We start from the raw sequence: 20,197 nt of genomic DNA, 5'->3' as shown, positions 1-20,197 counted from the left end.
CCGAAGGGGGCTTATGATTCATGTTCAGGGAAAGAGCCCTTTATATAGGTGAGTTACTTACATACTTCCTCTGTTTCAAAAAGATCTTTACAGTTACTATTTGCACTAACTCTAATGCAATATTTAACTACTAATATATTCAATTTCGTATGTGAAAAAATTATAAAAATTTGATATTGTGAAAATACATATCAAGACCAATATGACAAGATCTTACATGTAACATTTTGATGTATATAATAGTGAGAATTTACGGTCAAAGTTTTCATACTTTGGACACATTTTCCAAAACGTACTTAAAAAACATTCAGAAACGGAGGTAGTAGTACGTATGGTCTTATTATATCATTTGCTTAACACTTTGTTTGGATAAGGGTAAATGTTGGAAAAGGGAAGGAATTGAATATAATGTAAAGGGAGGAGAATAAACTCTCTTGTTAGGATAAAAGGTTTGGATAAGAGAGGGGAGGGAAACGGAGAGCATAAATTTTTGTTTAAAGGTGGTGTACAATAAATATTGACATCGAAGTGAAATTTGACTCATAATGTTTTAAAAGTTATCCGCTATAATGTAAAAGTTATCTACCACGTTTTTTAGTGACAATTTTTTTGCTTTAATAAAAATACACTCTTCAAAATCACTAATACGGAGTAATGTATAAAGGGTAACTATGTAACTCTTTAAAATGTTTTTCCATAAAAAATATTATAATATAAATATTAATCAAAACACGTTAAAAATTACTAAAAAAAAAACACTTATGTATAATAAATTTATTGTTCACCTAGTGTGTACAAGACCTTTTGAAAAAGAAAATCATTTTCCCTTCATTTAATAAACAAAATCCATCCAAAATTGAAGAGGTTTGGAGGAAAAATGAAGCTCGTCTTCCTCCTCCCCGCCCCTTCCTTTCTTTCCCCTCTCTTTCCTCCTATTTCTCGAGTACCTTCTATTGTACTTCATCTTGTTATCAAAAAACACAATACTCCCTCCGTTCAAAATTATTTTTACGTACACTTTTCATTTACATCTGTCCCACATTAGTTATTTACATTTCTGTTTTGGAAAAGACCGCATAATTATTTTAATATACCTCTCTTTTTCCACTATAAAAATGCTAGGGTACATTTCTGTTTTGGAAAAGACCGCATAATTTTTTTAATACCTCTCTTTTTCCACTATAAAAATGTTAGGCTCCCACATTCTGTTACATGCGATTAAAAAATACTTCACTATCTTATCTCAGTTTACTTTTTTAATAAAAATAATTTTCGATTTTTACACCAAATTAAATACCCCCGAGGTTTAACTTAATTCACCAAATAACATATATTTTTAATAATTCAACATATACGTACCCACGATGTTTTAAAAATATTCACGACTTGCCCCTGTCGTTAAGTGACCTTTAGAATTTAAGGGTTTTATCTTCTTCGTCCCTCCTTCATCTTCTCTCTCCACCTTCTTCCTATTTTTCACTCCCACTTCTCTAAGATCCCCCTCCATTTTCCATGGCTGCCAATTCTCTCCCCTCCCCCTTCCTCAAAGTATTTCCTAAAATTCAAACAATTTTACCTACCTAATCTGCTCATTTATCTCCTCCTCCAACAAAAAGCAACAATAGTAGCAACTACAACAATGGCAACCCCAACCTCTCTTCCCTCACCTCCTACCCTAATTCCTCCACTCAACAAATCGACAAAAAAATTATACAGTTATAATGACATTTAATACTCCAAAGAAAAAACTCAATAATCTCTCACAATGTAATTCAATTAAGTTGTCCTAAAGGAAAGGAATACGAAAAAGTAAACTTGAAATTAAAATTAAATTAGCATAAAATATGAAAAACTCAAAAAAAACATAAATTGGTAAACCCATATCGAATAATCAACCTTATTAGCTTCAGATTCGATTGACGATTTGCTGGAAAACTCGATAGCTTGATCTTAAATCTTGTTGGAAAACTCATTAAGTATTGAGAATATCATGCTATTTATAGTAAATTCTACACCTAGGGTAGTCACATGCATATGTTTTCTGTTTTGTTCTTTTACTCTTCCTAGATAGCCTGTTTTGTAGTGATCCTAGTGGATCTTGCCAGCTTTGTTTTGGCCTCTTGTATACATGTAATTTAGGGTTGTGCATAGACCTTTGTATATAAGGTGAAGGCAGGCCTTTTGTGCCGTTTTGAGACCTCACAAACACAGAAATACAAAACACAAAAAACACCAGAATTCCTGGTGAAGAAACCACTGCATCATAACAGCAAAACTCTTTGAATCTTTCTTCATGGTATTAGAGCAGGTTTAAACGTTCTTAAATCTTAAAGATTTTGAGAGTTTGCTGTTCTGAAATAACAAACCAGCAAGAAAAATCAAAGCTTTCGAAACAGAAACAGAAATGGGTGAAACAAATTCCTCCTCAAAAAATAATCTGAATCCCTACAAAGATCCTCTCTTTATTGCAGTAAATGAGAGTGCTGCAACACCAATTGGAAGTATCTTGTTTGATGGAAAGAATTTCCTGAATTGGAGCAGAAGCATCAGGATTGCTCTTGGTGCCAAGAACAAACTGGGATTCTTAGAAGGGAAGCATCCTAAACCTTCTGAAGGTCCTGATGAAATCCAGAAATGGACTAGATGTGATTATATGGTGAGGTCATGGTTGTTGGCCACCATGAAGCCTGAAATTGCAAGTAGCCTTGTGACTATGCAATCAACTAAGAGGTTGTGGGAAGAAATTGTTGAAAGGCATGGGCAAACAAGTGCTCCTCTTCTCTTTCAACTGAAGAAAGACATGTGGGAATTGCAGCAAGGGTATCTCAGTGTAAGTGAATAGTACTGCAAATTGAAGGATTTTTGGGATCAAATCTCAGAAATTGAAGACATACCAGAGTGTTCTTGTGGTGCTCTGGCAAAGTGCAGCTGCAGCATTGTCAAAAAAATGATTGAGAGGGAATCATCCACCAAGCTCATGAAGTTTCTCATGGGTCTCAACTCTGATTATGAGCAGATGAAGACAAATTTCCTTGGGATGGATCCACTGATTCTTGTGAACAAGGTGTACAATCTAGTCATGCAGGTTGAGAAACAAAAGCAGATCACGGGAGAAATCAGTATTGGGAGTCAAACAAGTGCTCTAGCAGCAAACAGGCAAGGAGAGAGTCTTGGTCCTCTGATGAACTTTAATAAGAGAGAATACAAAAAAATGAGACTTGAGAAGATTGAAAGAGATGCAAAGAAATGTCAGCATTGTGGAATGAAGGGACACTTAAGGGAAGAGTGTTTTAAGCTAGTTGGATATCCTGACTGGTTTAAGAACAATCCAAAGGGAAAAGGAAACACAAGACAAGCTGCGCGCAAATGCAACTAGAAGTGAAGAAGAATATTCTGGAGACAACCCCCTGGAGTTTGGAAATGCAGGAGGTAATGCAATGAAACATGATGACAAGTTCATTTCTTCTGTTGTACAGGAAGTGATGAAAGCAATTGGTGAGAAGCAGAATGCAACAGCTAGCAGTCACAGCAACTTTGCAGGTAAAGAAATTCTTTCTAATGCAGTGAATCATTATGATGACTCTTACTGTAATACATGGCTCATAGATTCAGGAGCTAGTGATCACATGACATGAAACAAAAGTGTTCTTACTAACATGAGAACATTAGACAAGCAGATAAGGGTAGGATTACCTGATGGAAATGTCAAAACAGTTAAAGAAATAGGAGATGTGAAATTGAATGATAATGTGACTCTTTTTGATGTGTTATATGTAAGTGATTTCAAACACAACTTGCTGTCAGTGAGCAAATTGGTTCACAAAGATGACCTGAAGCTTTTATTTCATAAACATGGGTGTTCTCTTCAGGGCCTTTCCACTGAAGATAATGTAGTGTTTGGAGAGAATGAAAGTGATCTGTACAAGCTGATCAACTTTGAAAGTAAGCTCACAAGAAGGAGAAAAGGAAGGGAGGAGGTTTGCTTGGTGAAGGAAGAAGGAAAAGAATCAAAGAGCTGTAATAAAATAGAGAAACTAGATTTAATTCATGCTAGACTAGGGCATGTTTCTATTTCTAAGATGGAACATTTGGATTTTTGCAAATGTAAAGACTTAAAGAGCTATTTCTGTGACACTTGTTCAGTTGCTAAACATCACAAGTTACCTTTCTCTCCAAGTAAATCTATTCCTGGAAATGTTTTTGAATTGATTCATGTTGATTTATGGGGTCCTTACAGGACTAAGAGTATTACAGGTGCAAGCTATTTCCTAACTATAGTTGATGACTATAGTAGAGTGACTTGGACACATTTGTTGTCAAACAAGGAACAGGTTAAGGGAATCCTGGTTGGTTTCCTTGCTCATATAGAAAATCATTTTAACACCACTGTTAAAACCCTGAGAAGTGACAATGGAACATAAATTTTTCAGAATGAATGTGCACAAATCTTTGCTCAAAAGGGCATTACACACCAAAGAAGTGTGCCAGGTGTACCTCAACAGAATGCAAGAGTTGAGAGGAAGCACAGGTTTCTGCTTGAGACAGCAAGAGCCCTGAAGATCCATGCAGGACTGCCTGCATATTTATGGGGTGAGTGTATTTTGGCTGCAACTCACTTAATCAATTTATTGCCTAGTGCAGTGATTGGTTGGGAAACTCCATACAAGAGAATGATGAAGAAAGAACCTGACTATGATCATTTGAGGGTCATAGGAAGCCTGTGCTATGCAAGTCCCCACAAGAAACCTACTGATAAATTTGCAGCAAGAGGAATAAGGTGTATCATGATTGGATATCCTCATTGTCAGAAAGGGTATAAGCTTATGGATCTGGAAACTAGAAAAAATTTTGTGAGCAGAGATGTGGTGTTCAAAGAAAGGATATTTTCTTTTCTTCTTAAACAAGGAAACAATGATTTTGCAACTTGTTTGAGAAACAATTTGTCAAGTACAGAAACTGAAAATGATATTGATTTCTCTAATATCTTCACTGAAGAGTTTGAGCAGGAAATTGATCAAATAGAACCAGAATTGGAGGAGATGCAAGAAGAAATTATTCAAGAAGACACTATGGTGGTAGAACAAGGTCAGGCTGACCTTGATGTCACCAATGTGGAAACAAACACTCAAGAAACTGTGAGAAGATCAGAGAGGGACAGAACAATACCAGCAAAGTTCAAAGATTTTGTCTTTGATATCCCAGGAAAAAGAGCTGCAACACATACAGCTAACTTGATCATAGCAAGGCTCATGGATTCAGAATACTATTCAGAGGAATACTTAGCATCTCTGAATAATGTTTTGAGAGAAAGAGAGCCAATTCACTATGGAGAAGCATCTGAAGATCAAGGGTGGATGGAAGCAATGAAGGAAGAGCTGAATGCTCTTGATAAGAATGAAACATGGGAAATGACAGATTTACCAGAAGGAAAGAAGGCAATAGATTCTAAATGGGTATATAGAATCAAGTTTGACAGAGATGGGAACATAGAGAAACTCAAAGCTAGATTAGTGGCAAGAGGTGATAAACAGATCAAAGGTAAAGATTACAAACATACTTTCTCACCAGTAGCTAAGTTTACTACTGTGAGAACTCTGATAGCCTTGGCAACAGCCATGAATTGAAAGTTGGAACAACTTGATATCAACAATGCCTTCTTGCATGGGTTCCTGGATGAAGAAGTGTACATGAAACCACCAAAAGGTTACACTGGAGGAAAGGAGGGGCAAGTATGTAGGCTGAAAAGAAGCTTATATGGTCTGAAGCAAGCTTCTAGGCAATGGAATCTAGAACTTACCAAGTTCTTCATTGAGCATGGCTATACACAATCCAAAAGAGATTATTCAATGTTCTCTAAAATTGAAAATGGAAAGCAGACAATTGTGCTAGTTTATGTTGATGATCTTCTTGTCACTGGAGATGACACAAATGAGATGAAAAAGCTCAAAACAGAACTTGACAATGCCTTCACTGTGAGGGATCTTGGAGAGATGAGATATTTTCTTGGGATAGAAGTTTCAAGAAGTCCAAAAGGAACCATGTTAAATCAAAGAAAGTTCACTCTTGACATACTGAAATCAACAGGGACTGAGGACTGTAAACCTGCAAAGTTCCCCTTTCCCAAAGGGATCAAATTATCAATTGATCAAGGTGAACTACTAGAAGATCCTGAAATATATAGAAGAATCATTGGAAGGTTGTTGTACTTGAATCTGACAAGACCTGATATTTCCTATAGTGTGCAGCAATTGAGTCAGTTTATGTGTGAGCCAAGAAAACCACACTTGCAGGCTGCTATCCATGTGGTAAAGTACTTGGCTGGTACAATTGATTGGGGTTTATACTACCCTGCTGATTCTGAAGTAAAGCTAAGCTCATTCTGTGATTCAGATTGGGGAAACTGTGCCTTTAGTTCAAGATCTCTCACTGGATACTGTGTTTTCTTAGGAAAATCACTAGTGTCTTGGAAAACAAAGAAGCAAAAGACTGTGTCAAAGTCATCAACAGAAGCAGAATATAGATGTATGTCACAAACAACAAGTGAGATTGTTTGGTTGAATGGGGTACTAGAAGACCTAAGCTTATTGATTTGTTTTGTGACAACAAGTCAGCAATTCATCTTGCACATAACCCTGTTTTCCATGAAAGAACAAAACACTTGAATGTGGATTGTCATTATGTGAGAGATCACATCCTGGATGGGCTGCTAAACGTTCTTCATGTTCGATCCTTTCTCCAGTTAGCTGACTTAATGACTAAGTCTCTCAGTGAGCAACAGCATAATCATCTCTCTTTCAAGTTGGGCATCACTCCCTCAGCTCCAACTTGAGGGGGGTGTATTGAGAATATCATGTTATTTATAGTAAATTCTACACCTAGGATAGTCACATGCATATGTTTTCTGTTTTGTTCTTTTACTCTTCCTAGGTAGCCTGTTTTGTAGTGATCCTAGGTGGATCTTGCCAGCTTTGTTTTGGCCTCTTGTACACATGTAATTTAGGGTTGTGCATAGACCTTTGTATATAAGGTGAAGGCAGGACTTTTGTGCCGTTTTGAGACCTCACAAACACAGAAATACAAAACACAAAAAACACCAGAATTCCTGGTGAAGAAACCACTGCATCATAACAGCAAAACTCTTTGAATCTTTCTTCATTAAGCACACTAAATTGATAATTCAACGAATACTAATTTCCATTTATCAACCTTAGCTTTGGATCGTATGCTGCAAATGCAAGCTAAAACCAGTGGCTAAGCTAGTTTCAATTGATGGAGTTTCATTGTAGGTACGTGGAGAGAGAAGATGGAGAATGAGTATGTACGTGATTGAAGGTGTGGGTTGTAACTCAATTTGAAATTTGTGAAATCGTGAAATATGAGTTTTAATTGATTTTATGTTTTGATTGTTGTAAATTTCTTGTTTAATTGTTCCATTAAGATTTGATGAACTATGGAGCTATGAATGTCTATGGAATATGATGAACACAATAATAACACAATAATAAGGGAGCTCGAGGAGAAAGATTAGGTGGTGTGTGACTACTTGAGGTGTGGATGAAGGTGGGAGAAACAAGATGATCAGGGCCGTTTGAGGGTGTGCGAGGTGAGCGACGGAACAGGGCCCCTAAATGTTCAAAATATAATATAATTAGTTTCCTTAATGCAAGCAAAAACAATGTTGGAGTAGTGGTCAAGGCCTTATTGAGTAATACCCAAGGTCTCGGGTTCAATTCTTATTAAGTTCATTATTTTTATTCTCTTTCCTTTTGTTTTTAATTAAATGAAAGGCCTCATTTAGAAAATCTGCACAGGGTCCCATAGTCATGACATCATTATGGCCCCGGCACTAACGGAAAACTTGACAACATTAGACATAAAGGAAAAATCATGATTTTTTGGAAACTTTAATGGTATATGGTGAATTATTGAAAACACGAGAGTATTTGGTGAATTAAGTTAAACGTCAAGGTTATTTGGTGAAAAAGCCGAATATTTTTTTATAACCAAACAATAACTTATCACCTAAAACTTTGTGTCTGAGAGTGATGGATAATTCAGTTGGTTAGAGCTTCCATCCCGGTTCCAGGTGATCCTGGAATCGATTCTCATGCCAGCCTTGTGGCTCATTCACACCAAAAAAAAAAAAAAAACCTAAAACTTTGTGTCTTAATGAGTGTTAAAGCTAATGTGGGACGGAGGGAGTAATATTTATCAGTAACTAACTAGCTAAAGTTATTTACAGATTTTAAAACATCAATATGAAAATATATCCTCTTCCAACTTTCACGTACTTGTATAAGTTTTTAAAGATTGAATTTTGATAAAAGAAATGTTGTAACTGATTAAAAGCGAAGGATGGATATTCTTAAAACAAGACCTCTGCTCCTGAAATGTTACAATTGATTATAGAATAAAGTCCAATTTGATCTACTCCTCTAATACTCAGTTGCTAGCTTAATTAGCTGATCATATTACTCGTTTAGGAGTATTAACTTACGTTGTATTTTAGTTTGGCATACGATCCTTAAATATTGACGTTGCTGGACCACACAAAAAAAAAAAAAAAAAAAGACAAAAAAAAAGAAAAAGACAAAAAAAGAACAATTTGCAATCAACTACGGTGAACGTACGTAGTACTCCCCACAGCGTAATTAATGACCAAAAGTATCACTATTTTCCATAACTCCATGTGACCACCACGAGTTGCAAAATTAAAGGACCACTATTCATAAAAGTTAGGGATAGTATCCACCCCAAGTAGGCGGGGATGGAGGTAGGTTTCGCGGGTGATGGGGCGGGGATGAGTATAAAAATCGTACCCATAATGGGTGATGGGGCGGGTGTGGATTTTGTGTTGAACCCGCCCACCCCATCCCCACTCGCCCCGCTTCATACCCGCCATGAGTGATGGGTGAGTTTGGATTCATTTACATCTTTAGGTGATAATATGAATTTAGGTGAGACTAATTTTTTTGTTTGAATTTTTTGTTATGACGAGTATTATTTTCGATTATATATGTTAACTTTAGTCATAATGTATTTTTTCAATAGTTAACTTTCATTACTCTGTATATATGACAAATGTTTGCTAAATAAGAAAAATTAGGCGGGTATTAGCGCGGGTATGAAGCGGGGATAAGATGGGGATGGATACCCAATTGGGTGGTGGGGTGGAGATGGATTTTAGCTTACACCCGTTGGGGCGGGGATGGGGAAGAATTTTGTACCCGCCATGGGTGATGGGGCGGGAATGGGGATGAAAATTTTAGGTGGGGATGAGGATGGAGGGACCTACATCCGCATCCGCCCCGCCACATTGACATTCCTAATAAAAGTTACTCCCTCCGTTTTTATTTTTATTTTTTTATTACGTATTCCTTTTAAGATGTTTCATAATAGTTTGTTACGTGGAAGAATCTTTCCTTTTATAAATTTATTATGTTGTCATTTTTTGTGCCAACTTTTAATTTTAATTGATCTAATTTTTCAACTCATTTAATTTCTTTACAATTTTCCAAGTATGTAAGTTAGCAATCTGTGTGCTTTTCTATTATTGGTTCATTTTGATAAATAAAACAATCTTATTGGTTGTTGTAATGATTAGTGGATTGTGATTTTACTTGAGTTTATTTTTTAATATAAATGATGGATTAAAATTAAAAAAGAAAATGTATTTTTATTATACATTAATAAACGTTCAAAAGTCCAAATGTAACAAACAAAAAGAAACTGAGGGAGTACTCCGTTAAACAGAATATCGATAATTCGATAGTGAGTATTTATAAAAACTACTTTGGACCATATCGTGCCATTATCCTATATCATTATCGAATTGAATGCATTTAGTGGTATTTAATTAGTTTATTGGTTATCGAGTAACTTATTCAATAAAAATACTGGTTAGGATAAACATGTATGGAGTAGTTTTTGCCAGAAAGGGTATTGATTCTTGGTTTTGATGATGACAAGCTAACCTTCTACTAATAGTTTGTTTTGGAGAATGTCAGGAACAGGTTAATATTTAAAAGAAGGACAAATGCAACAACCGAAGCAAGCAAGGGAACTTTGAAGTAATTAACACTACAGGAAAATGATACGTATGTAGGCGGAATAATTGTGACGGTGTCACAAAGGGTCGCAAGGCTTTTGGGGGCGTGAATACTTACTTTGCAAATTGCGGCAGTTTAGAGGGTCGCAATATATTACGACACACTAAAGCGTCGCTATTTACCAAAAACAGGCACGTGAAACCCACGTGTTAATATTTCGCCAAAAGATATCCCGCCTGCTCCCACACCCTGCTCCCACGATTTTCTCCCTCAAACAACCGACTCAACCCTCACTCTCAACAATCAACTGCTCTCTCTCTTCTCCCTCCTCTAGATTGATTTCACTCATCGGTCTTTCTAACCCTAGTTCCTGAATTCATTCCGTTTCTTGTTCTTGGCCTCAATTTTGTGTTGATTTTCGTTTATTTTTGTTAATTTTCTTAATTTTTTTGATTCAATTGATCTGAAAGTCTCGGACTTTTTGTTTTTTAGGTTTTAATTAGGCACAATGTCGCGTGTATCGCCGGCCAGCCACAGACCACCGCCGCCAACTAGCCATAGACTCACCACAACAATGGCCTGCACGGTTTCACCCAGCTACCCTGAATTTCTGAAACATCACCACAAAACTCCACGGAGACGCCGACTAGTACGAAGAGAAGTTCCGGAGACTCGCTACCTTACGCGTCGACGCTCATGGGGAAGAAGTTCAGACGTTCAACCTTAGGGGTATATACATTTCTTCCAAATTGAATTTTAATTTCTTATCCATGATTGATTATCTACGTGCTTTGAATCTTTAATTGCTTGTTAATTGATGAATTTCGTGTTTATAAATCATGATTTGGTGATACTGTATGTCTATATTAGCTTGACATTTCTTGTAATTTGATCCGGAGTAATTATGCAAGTGGTTTATGTTGAAGATAATGCTATGTCATACTTTGTGTGGATGAGTTTGAAATTGAGCTGTACAGATACTCGATGAAGTGCTAAATCTGACATAAAAGCATTGGCATATTGAGTTGTCTGAAATATTTACCTGTACAAATGAAAATAAGCTCATGCCACAGGCAACCCAATCAAACAGGATATGACCCATGTATAATGAAGCCTTCTTGCAAGATTATCTAACACTATTTTTACCAATTGCCTTTGAAAATAACCAATTGCAGAAATCAAACAGCTTCAGATTCCACTTAGAAAATTAGGTATTTGCTTGTTTATAGGAACTACTCTAGCACATTGCAAATTCTATTTGGCCTTCTCTGATTCTGACTAGTATAGCTGGAAGATGTAGCTCGAGAGTGTGCAATAACAGTAGCTCCAATAAATAAAAATACAAGGAGAAGATCAAAGATAAGATCTTGAAAAGCAAGTAAAAAACCATAAGATTGAGATCCAAAGGAAGGAGTGTTTTATTGGCTAGGTATAAGGCTAATTTTCTTTTTGTGTACTGTAAAAATCATAGTATTTGTGGCATTTTATAAGGTTAGTTTTGTTCTTTTGTGGAACACTTCTTTACATCCTTAAATTCCTAGGTCTATTAGTACTTTCCAGTCCTACGTCAGATTTCCTAGAGCTTATCTTGATTCCTGATTGAGTTTAGGTTTCATGTTACTTCATTTTACTACAACATTTTTTGTTCTAAAATAATAATTTCTCAGTTTTCAACATTTAAATCGGCTAACCCTAGTTCTGAACGCAGTCTTCTGATGCCTTCAATTTTTCGGTGATTCAATCTATTTTCTTTATCAATTTCTCTCATCTTCAATTTCAATTTTCTGTATTTTCTTGTTGCAGTTTAAGTTGTTTTTTCATGTCATGCTTTCTTAGTCATTTTTAGTACTTCAATTAACATGGAGGTTGTGTCCCTTGCTTCTTTTAGGATTGGGTTATTGGATTGATATCCTTCTTTCGTGATTAAGGAAACTGAGTTGGGGAGGCAGGCTCAGTAATTAGCACAAAGGATTTCCAATCGACTACAGTCAAATTTGTTTAGGTAAAACCAATTTATAATAACTTAAGTTGATACTAGCTTAATTGAATATTATTAGTAGGTGATGGATTATTCATTGGATCAACAACCTGATTATATTGTTATCTAAAGTTGTGATTTATGATGCTTTAATGTCGTATAATTGAATGAGATTAGCCTAGAATTTTGAGTTATTTGATGTTTTATGCATTCCTTGTTGGATTAGGTATCATTTTGTATAAATTGAGGGTTTTTGCTATCAATTGCATAGTATTGGCTAAATGGGCGTAAATTTAAGAATTCTTGCACCCAAATACCCTGTTGGTCTCTGCAGACATTCGCAAGCCCCGTAGAGATATCATTTGCAAAGAGAGGCATCCACAAAAATATTCAAGGACAAAGAGGGGGTGTGTGTTTGTACTTTGTAGCATGAGTCCAGATGGGACTCTACCATTTCATCTGTTGTTGCATTACCTTATGATTTAGAGATTTGACTTGATTTGCAAACTACTTCAAAAAGAAAAGACTTATCTTTAATCTGCATGAGAGAAAATTTGTGCTTCTGTAGACAGTACGGGTAACTTTTCTGTTCTTTTCGTTAGCTAAATTTCCAATTATGTGCACTAAGCTTTGAAAATCGAGTAAAGTTTCTTGTTTTCTTCATAACTTCTGTGTGGCCTTGTGTTTAAGGTATAAGCCAAGAAATACAGGGTCATGCACTCAAGCAGAAGCAACAGAACTATTAAGCTTCTGATATTTTGTTAAAATTTTGAAGCTTTATAGTATAATGAAGCTGCCGGAATATCTTATGTTGGTTATTTTTTAAGAATTAGTTTTTTAGGGCTAATTGCAGTATATTATTGATGGCAAGGAATAAAACATTGGAATTCATTGATCCTTGGATTGCTTCTGTTAGTATCTCACATTTGTTATTACTTAATGATGAATAATTGATACCAGATCCTAAAATGGCAGGGGAACTGTGAGCATTTAGTTCAATCTGACATCTTATTTTTATAGTCTCACCTGATGGAGATTACTGATTTTCTAATTGATTATTTTCTATATTGGTACTATTGAAAATCTGACATCTCGTCCTCTAGATAGCAGTAACACTATTTGATTATTATAATTTGTCCTTCAGCCTTGAGATTTATTCTCTCTTTAGTCTGGGTTGGCTCTGAATCACCCCTTCTAGCAGTAGCAACAGCTTTAATCTGAATTTTCCTGTCTATTAGACTGCTATGCTATAGAACTCTTTCAGCATAATTTCACCTTATACTTAAAATTTCACGTGACATATTGGAGTATAACTGCTCCATACATAGAGAGATTAGTTATTTTGCTTTTGAATGGAGTATTTTTAATCTTCTAATTCTATTGTCAACCTCTTTCCTGTTCTTTCATGGAGTGACAGTGATGTTTTTTTTTTGGATATTACTTCAGATGTCATTGAAGATGCAACAAATGAGAAATGTTGTGTGCAGGTGCTACAGTATCTGATAGCTAAAGCAGATGCGGAAATTCATGATCTTGAAGACGAACTGGCTATGAAGTGGGCTGAATCAGATGAGCAGAAGGATCCCTAAGAAGTCTGTTGTGCCACTTTCCAGCAGAAGATAGATTTGTTGACTAAATCAGTTAACAACGTGAGAAATAGAAATATATTAAACGAGCATGACATCACCACAACAAAAATCCGAGCGCCAGCTGAGAGAATCTATGACATCATTAGTGCTTTAATTGAGCAGAACTTTTCAGCGCCTAATGAACAGGTTGGAGTATTTGTTGTCTTTTTTTCAAATTAAGTCCTTGTTATTTCTAATATGTCTTTCAATTTTTCATGTCCACAATTCTCTTACATTTTTTCGTTGAGTATGACAGTGTTCCACTAGTTGAAGTTTTTTATCAGTAAGATGGAAACATAATTTTTTTGGAAATAAGTCAATGACATGATTAAGCTAGTACAAATGCAATTAACTATTTCTGTGATGAAGCCAATAGAATGAAATAAATCTATGTTAGTGAATAACTATACTTATGAAGCCCAGAGATTGAAGCAAACATAGTCCGGTTGTGTGGATGACATCAGATGCGACTGTTTCCTAAAAACTCGGTCTATAACTCCCAATTTCCATAATTTTGTGACATAAAATCCTACAAACTATAACTTACATTGGTCATTACATTATAATAATGTTCCTCTTGAGCTGAGACAGATACCTTTAACATCTCACTTGGGTGTTTGTGCGGAAGTGTTGGGATGGTTGCTAGATAAGCCACCCTCCCTTATTTTTTGCACTCTTCTGGTCCTTTAAGTATATAGTTGGTCTATTCCACATCAAGTCCGCAGGCTACAGCCATTTTGTCTCTTTGTTTCAGTCGGCCTGAAAGCACACTAACCAGTTTTTTCTTTGTAATGACAGGTGGAAGACATTTTTGATGAAATGAATTTGCTTGTGTATTCTGGCTCAGTAGACATCAGGATGGAGAAAGAAACAACTCCGGAATCATTTGCTGAGTCCAAGGAACTGTTGGAAGACATTGAAAAGCAGAAGGAGCTGTCGGAAGATATTGAAAAGCAGTACAAGGTGCTTTAACTTTCTCTATTTCAACAGAGTGTCTATCACATTGTGCATTTATACATGATCCTGATTCTTGACTGTATGTTGAAATGATTTCTAATTTCTACCCCTATATTCAACAGCTCCAAATTATTTTGATTAAATGCTGATATCTGCATGATTCATTGTTTTCTTTGGATGCAGCCTGCAGCCACTGTTTCTGAAGAATCTTGTTCAGACACTGCCAGATATGTAATAAAGGACTCCATTGAGGTTAGAGATATCGGCAAGACTGATGTTGAAGTGACTGGGAAAAGCAAAGATGATGCTTATATATATATATATATATATATATATATATATATATATATATATATATATATACATATATATATATATATATATATACATGTATATATATATATATATATATATATATATATACATGTATATATATATATATATGTATATATATATATATATATGATGGAAATTGTGACGCTCTATCTATAGATAATTACTCGCCAACTATCCTTTTATCGCCTGTTTTCTCTCCTATGGAATGTATAACTCTCTTGATAATCATTTTCTTAAAACTACAGGCTCAGGATATTACTGATTTAGTCGCTCTGAATCAAGCAGCAAAGATCTTTATTCCAGGTATGGTTCCCCTCATTTTTTTTCAAAACATAATGGGGAATAACTAATAAGGTAGCCAAATCATTTTGTTAATACATGTCAGACATGCAGTTGTTGCTTGATGTTGTTTTGCTAGTTCACAGCTTCCTGATTTGTTTGATGACTTGTTTTAGATTGTTCTTTAGCTTTTGTCGAGGTTGTTAACAAACTATAGTTTCTGTTAGTTAATTTATGATGCTCCTTCTGTAACGCGTAAAGAAAACACAATGTTAAATGTCAATCCAAGACAGCAGCGACTCCGACTTACTCTCCTGATAAAACCTCATTCAAACTATGACCATGAGTGAGAGATAAGTCTGAAATCAACTACTATAAAAAGTTTTAGTTGCGCATAGAAATTGCTCATAGTATAAGCTTGTTTTCTTTTTGATTGACTTCTATAGTCTGTTTCGTTTTTGGTCTGTTCACTCATAGTACTCGTTTTTGGTCTGTTTTTGGTCTGTTCAAAGTGTTTTGGAGGATATTTGAGAAGCTTTTCACAGATTTCCGTTACTGTTTGAAAAATTTCGAGTACTATCACCTGGAGGCGAGCGCTAAGTCCAGATTTCAGCCAGTAGGAAGTGCCTTATTAAACAAAATAGTATATAGAGAAAGTCCTTCAACATAGCTTAAATTGACCCTTCAGAGACAGAGACTTCCCAACATCTCAATGAATAGGGCACAGCTTAACCAATTCCAATTAGCCAACTTTCAAGGACTTACAGAACCACTTGCAATCTGCTTGGCTTTCTAAACCACTGGTGGTGAAGAGAGTTACTCACCTTATATGCTTCAAGTTTGAAGGTTAGGAATCACAATTTCACTCTCCCTTCCTCCATCAGTAAATCATGGTCTGGTCAATGGAGTCTGTTCTGCAATTGTTATATGATGTTTGCATGATGATGATGTTGATTACTCCGTACTTCTTCTTTTTTTCACTCGCAGGTAGCTTGTGCATTGCATGTGATGTTCTGTCAAATATGCTATTAGAATAAAAGCTTTTTGTTCATGAATTGTTGTCTTTTTATGTTCTACTTTACTTTGGTGTAGAAACTTACTTGTCTTGAGATTTTGTGTTCTATGATGGTATGTGGAATATACTAGTCTACAAAACATTTGGTGTTCCTTGTGAAATTTTGAGAATTATCTTTAGGCTGGTAGGATATGACGATATGTACACAAGTAAGTGGCCGTCAGACTCCTATATCAGCTGTCACAAATTACATACAAAGTACTCGTCTTATAGTACTTTTTATTTTGGGGTGCACTTCCTGGTCTTTTCAGATTTAACAAACTCAGTTTGTTCCACATTTTAAGGCACACATTCTTTAGCTATTGTACTTGTAAGCATTGCTTTGCTTCTCTTCACGCCTGAATATAAGAGTAGACATTTTGAAATTTTGAACTTTATTTACATCTCCTTTTCAGCTCTTTGATATGGAAGTAAAACCATCTTTTTGCTAACATGGTATACAGCGTATACCCATATCTGTAATCTGCTTGGCTGAACAAGTTCAAGATGACAATAATTTAATTAATACTATATCAAAGGAAAAAAGAAAGTTCTTGAGGTCTTAATCTAAATCTATAACTGACAAGAGGAACTAAACTCGAAAGATTAAGAATCTACAGCTTTGATAACATGAGAAGTAGCTGAATCTGCTGCTACTGCTGAGTCCTGTTGTTGTAGCTGTTGCTACTGCTGAGTCCTGGTGTTGCATAGTTTTGCAGGTTTGCAATCAGTCAGGCAAACTGTTCTGCTCAGGCTGGCTTGCTGTTGTGCAGTTTCTTTTTCAGCTTGTTGTTGTGCAGTTCTTTTGTGCAAGCGTTGTGCTGTTCAGTCTGGTTCTGGTGTGTAGCTTGTTTGGCTGGTGTCTTGTTATTTTTTTTTTGGTTTTCAAATGGGCAAGCATGCTAATTAAAGAAAGTCACAATTTAAGCAGCAAGTTAATGAACATCAGAGGCTAAGGATAAGAAAGCCATTATGACTAAGGTAAGACTATATACCTTTTTCCTTCCTAACTTGTCGCCTAACCACCCAAAGAAGAGTTGCCCAGCAAAGATACCACACAAGGCCACATTCATGGGTATAAACCCTGGGCTAGTTGGGATTTGGCTCAGTGTAATAGAGACGGCCTAAGATTTTGGTCACCACATATATGGAGAAAAGCTCATAGACATTAGTAAAGAAGCCCATACCAACAATCATGAAAACTTTCAAGTGGTACCATTGTGTCTTTGCTACGTCAAGTACACTTAGCAATTTTAACTTTTGTTTCTTCGCCATTGATTAGGAAGTAGGAACTAACCTTTAATTCATAGAGGGAAAAAACAAGGCAAAAATCAGATGTTAATGTTTACTTATTATAAAAGTATTGCAAATTTGTCAAAAATGACCTTTTATAACTCAAATTTTGCGAATTTGGCTGGTGTCTTTGTAGAATGTTTTAGTGTTTTTTGTTTTTGCTTGGGTGCGGGCTGTGCTCCCTTATCTTTTGTTTCCCTTGTTGTTTTGTGTTGGTTGTTGTTTGGGTTTCTACCTTTGGTAATTAAGTTAACTAATTTATCAATATATATATATATATATTCATTGTTCATGTCTATATTTCTAATAGTCATGCATTTTTCCCTTGATTTATCCCTTGATTAATAGTTGGTATTATTTTGAGAAGACCACTAGTAGTTAGGATCAAGCTGGTTAGGATTACTGTTAATTTTCCCTTGACTTTATGGAATATTCATCATACTTCATATATATTTGACATTAAATTTTCTTTGCAGATTATTGATGATTCAAGTGGTAATAGTAAAATGTAGATCAAGTGATGAACAAGTTATCTTAAAGCTAAGCTAGCATAAGGATAGGTTTACTTGGTAATTAGTTTGTTCGTAGCCAGGAAGTTGTTTTTATTTAGTTTTGGACTATCTTGTAAAAAAATGATAATGCTAGTTAGAAAGTTATTTTTGTTTTAAAAAATCGCTGTTATTTCAGTTTGACTAGACTCTGCAAATTAATTTAATGTATAGATGATTTTTATCACTTTTTCTAAATTAACTACTTAAGTATTAATGAATCATAGCATGACGTTGCTTTAAGATAGTGTACGTACGTAGTAAGTTAATACTTGTATTTGATTATGATTAATTATCTATGGTCGATATATATTTTTATAGATAATTCATGATTTTAGATATATATATGAAAAAAAAATATGATGCAAATTGTGACGCTCCAAAGTGTCAAAATGATTATGTATATATGAAAAGTAATATGATGTAAATTGTGACGCTCCAAAGGGTCTAAATTGTTTTGGAGGGAATGAGGAGAACTCGCACGAAAGTAAACATATAGTGACTCTAATAAGAGTCTATATATTTCGGGTGTCTAAAGCGTCTCTATATGGTTTATAGTGGCGGAGAAATGTGTCTATACGCGTGCAAATAGTGACGCTTTATACAGTCTAAATATTGCGACTCCCTATAGAGTCCCTATATCCCAAATAGCGACGAAGAAATACATCGATATTTTGCAAATTGTGACGCTCTAAAGCGTCGGAAAATAGCGGCAATGAAAATAGCGACCCTCTCCCAAAGCGTCGCTATGTGAAATAGCGACACTCTATACCGTCGCAATTTATCCCAAAAAGCGTCACAATGTGCCGCGTTTTTTTGTAGTGTAAGTTCAAAGTACGTGGCAAGATTAAATCAAGGATCAAGTCAAGCAAATTCTATAAGGGTCGAAAGGTATAAGACCAATGTAATTTAGTACATGTTTAGTATGGGAACAGAGTATTTTGAAGAGTCCTAGTTATATCGTGAAACGAAATAAATCAGTTTTACTTTTACAAAAAGATAAACATCAAATATTTTAAACTGATTTTACAAAACTGTTTGAAGTTATACTCTTGAATTTGAGTTAACATATAACTCTCAAAATACGAAAAGATTGATTTTCCTAAACGCGTTTGAAGTAAGATTTGCGAAAATCTATCTATTAAAAAGAGTCCTAAACTGGGTTGGATTTGAATCTAGGTTAAACACTTGGATTCGTATAAATACAACCTTTGTTCTTTGCGAAACTTTTTATCAGACTTATTTACATCAACCGGAAGCTTTCAGGTATCACCCTTAAAGTTTTAATCTTTGAAGAAGTCTGTTCCTGTTCCCATATAGAGCAGTATTTGTTACTTGGTCTTATATCGTATGTTAAGTAGTTAATTAATTCTTATACGTTTGATTAAAGTGTTGAGTTATTGTAAGTTAAGCCTGAGTCAGGCTTACTTGAGCAAGAGAGAAGATCTCACGAGAGATCAGTGAGTTGGAACAGTTGAGGGACTGTTTCCATAAGGGAAGGAACAAAGAGGGTTGTTCCTAGTCATCTGCAATCAGAGGCGATTGGCAGATTGTGGCCCGAGTAGATTAGGTTTGTAAAGAAACTGAGTTGTTTTGCCTAATTAGTGAAAGTGTTTAAGTCCCCAAAGGGGCCGTGGTTTTTTCCTCTCTATTGGGCCTAGAGAGTTTTCCACGCTAAATCTTGCTTGCATATTTTACTGTTTCTGTTCCTTATAGTTTAATTTTTATAAATACGTAAAATATCAATTCACCCCCCCCCTCTTGTGGAACTCTGTAAAACTAACAATTGGTATCAGAGCCAGAACCCTTTAAACTGCAGGTAACGCTGACGGGAAAAACGATTCTGAAGCTATGAACACTACGGAGAAACTAGAAGAGGGATACTCAACACAACGACCTCCAATGTTTAGCGGCAAATACTATTCTTACTGGAAAAACAGGATGGAGATTTTCATTAAGGCTGAAAACTATCAAGTATGGAGAGTGATTGAAGTTGGAGACTTCCAAGTCACTAAGCTGAACTCCGTTGGAGAAACTGTTCCCAAACCTGTTGATGAATTTGACAAAGCCGACTA

The 20,197-nt window shown here is 35.5% G+C and overlaps 1 protein-coding gene across 1 annotated transcript; it reads left to right on the top strand.

The window, feature by feature from the left end:
- The first annotated feature begins 5,687 nt into the window (after positions 1-5,687).
- On the top strand, positions 5,688-13,616 carry LOC110802323 (uncharacterized mitochondrial protein AtMg00810-like). Its single transcript, XM_056834534.1, has 2 exons — positions 5,688-6,522; positions 13,474-13,616. The coding sequence occupies exons 1-2, from the start codon at positions 5,688-5,690 to the stop codon at positions 13,614-13,616; spliced, it is 978 nt and encodes a 325-aa protein (XP_056690512.1).
- Positions 13,617-20,197: the final 6,581 nt, after the last annotated feature.

This window comes from Spinacia oleracea, chromosome 1 (assembly GCF_020520425.1).
Source record: "Spinacia oleracea cultivar Varoflay chromosome 1, BTI_SOV_V1, whole genome shotgun sequence".
NCBI classification, from domain to species: Eukaryota; Viridiplantae; Streptophyta; class Magnoliopsida; order Caryophyllales; family Amaranthaceae; genus Spinacia; species Spinacia oleracea.
Note: the sequence above shows the minus strand (reverse complement) of the source record. Positions and strands in the feature narration are given on the sequence as shown.

What these genes read in the sequence shown, in the direction of transcription:
- LOC110802323 (XM_056834534.1), top strand. Translation starts at nt 5,688, where the DNA reads ATGAAACCACCAAAAGGTTACACTGGAGGAAAGGAGGGGCAAGTATGT. An exon ending in AACAGAAGCAGAATATAGAT is followed by an intron (nt 6,523 to 13,473) that starts GTATGTCACAAA and finishes ATATTACTTCAG; the next exon opens with ATGTCATTGAAGATGCAACA.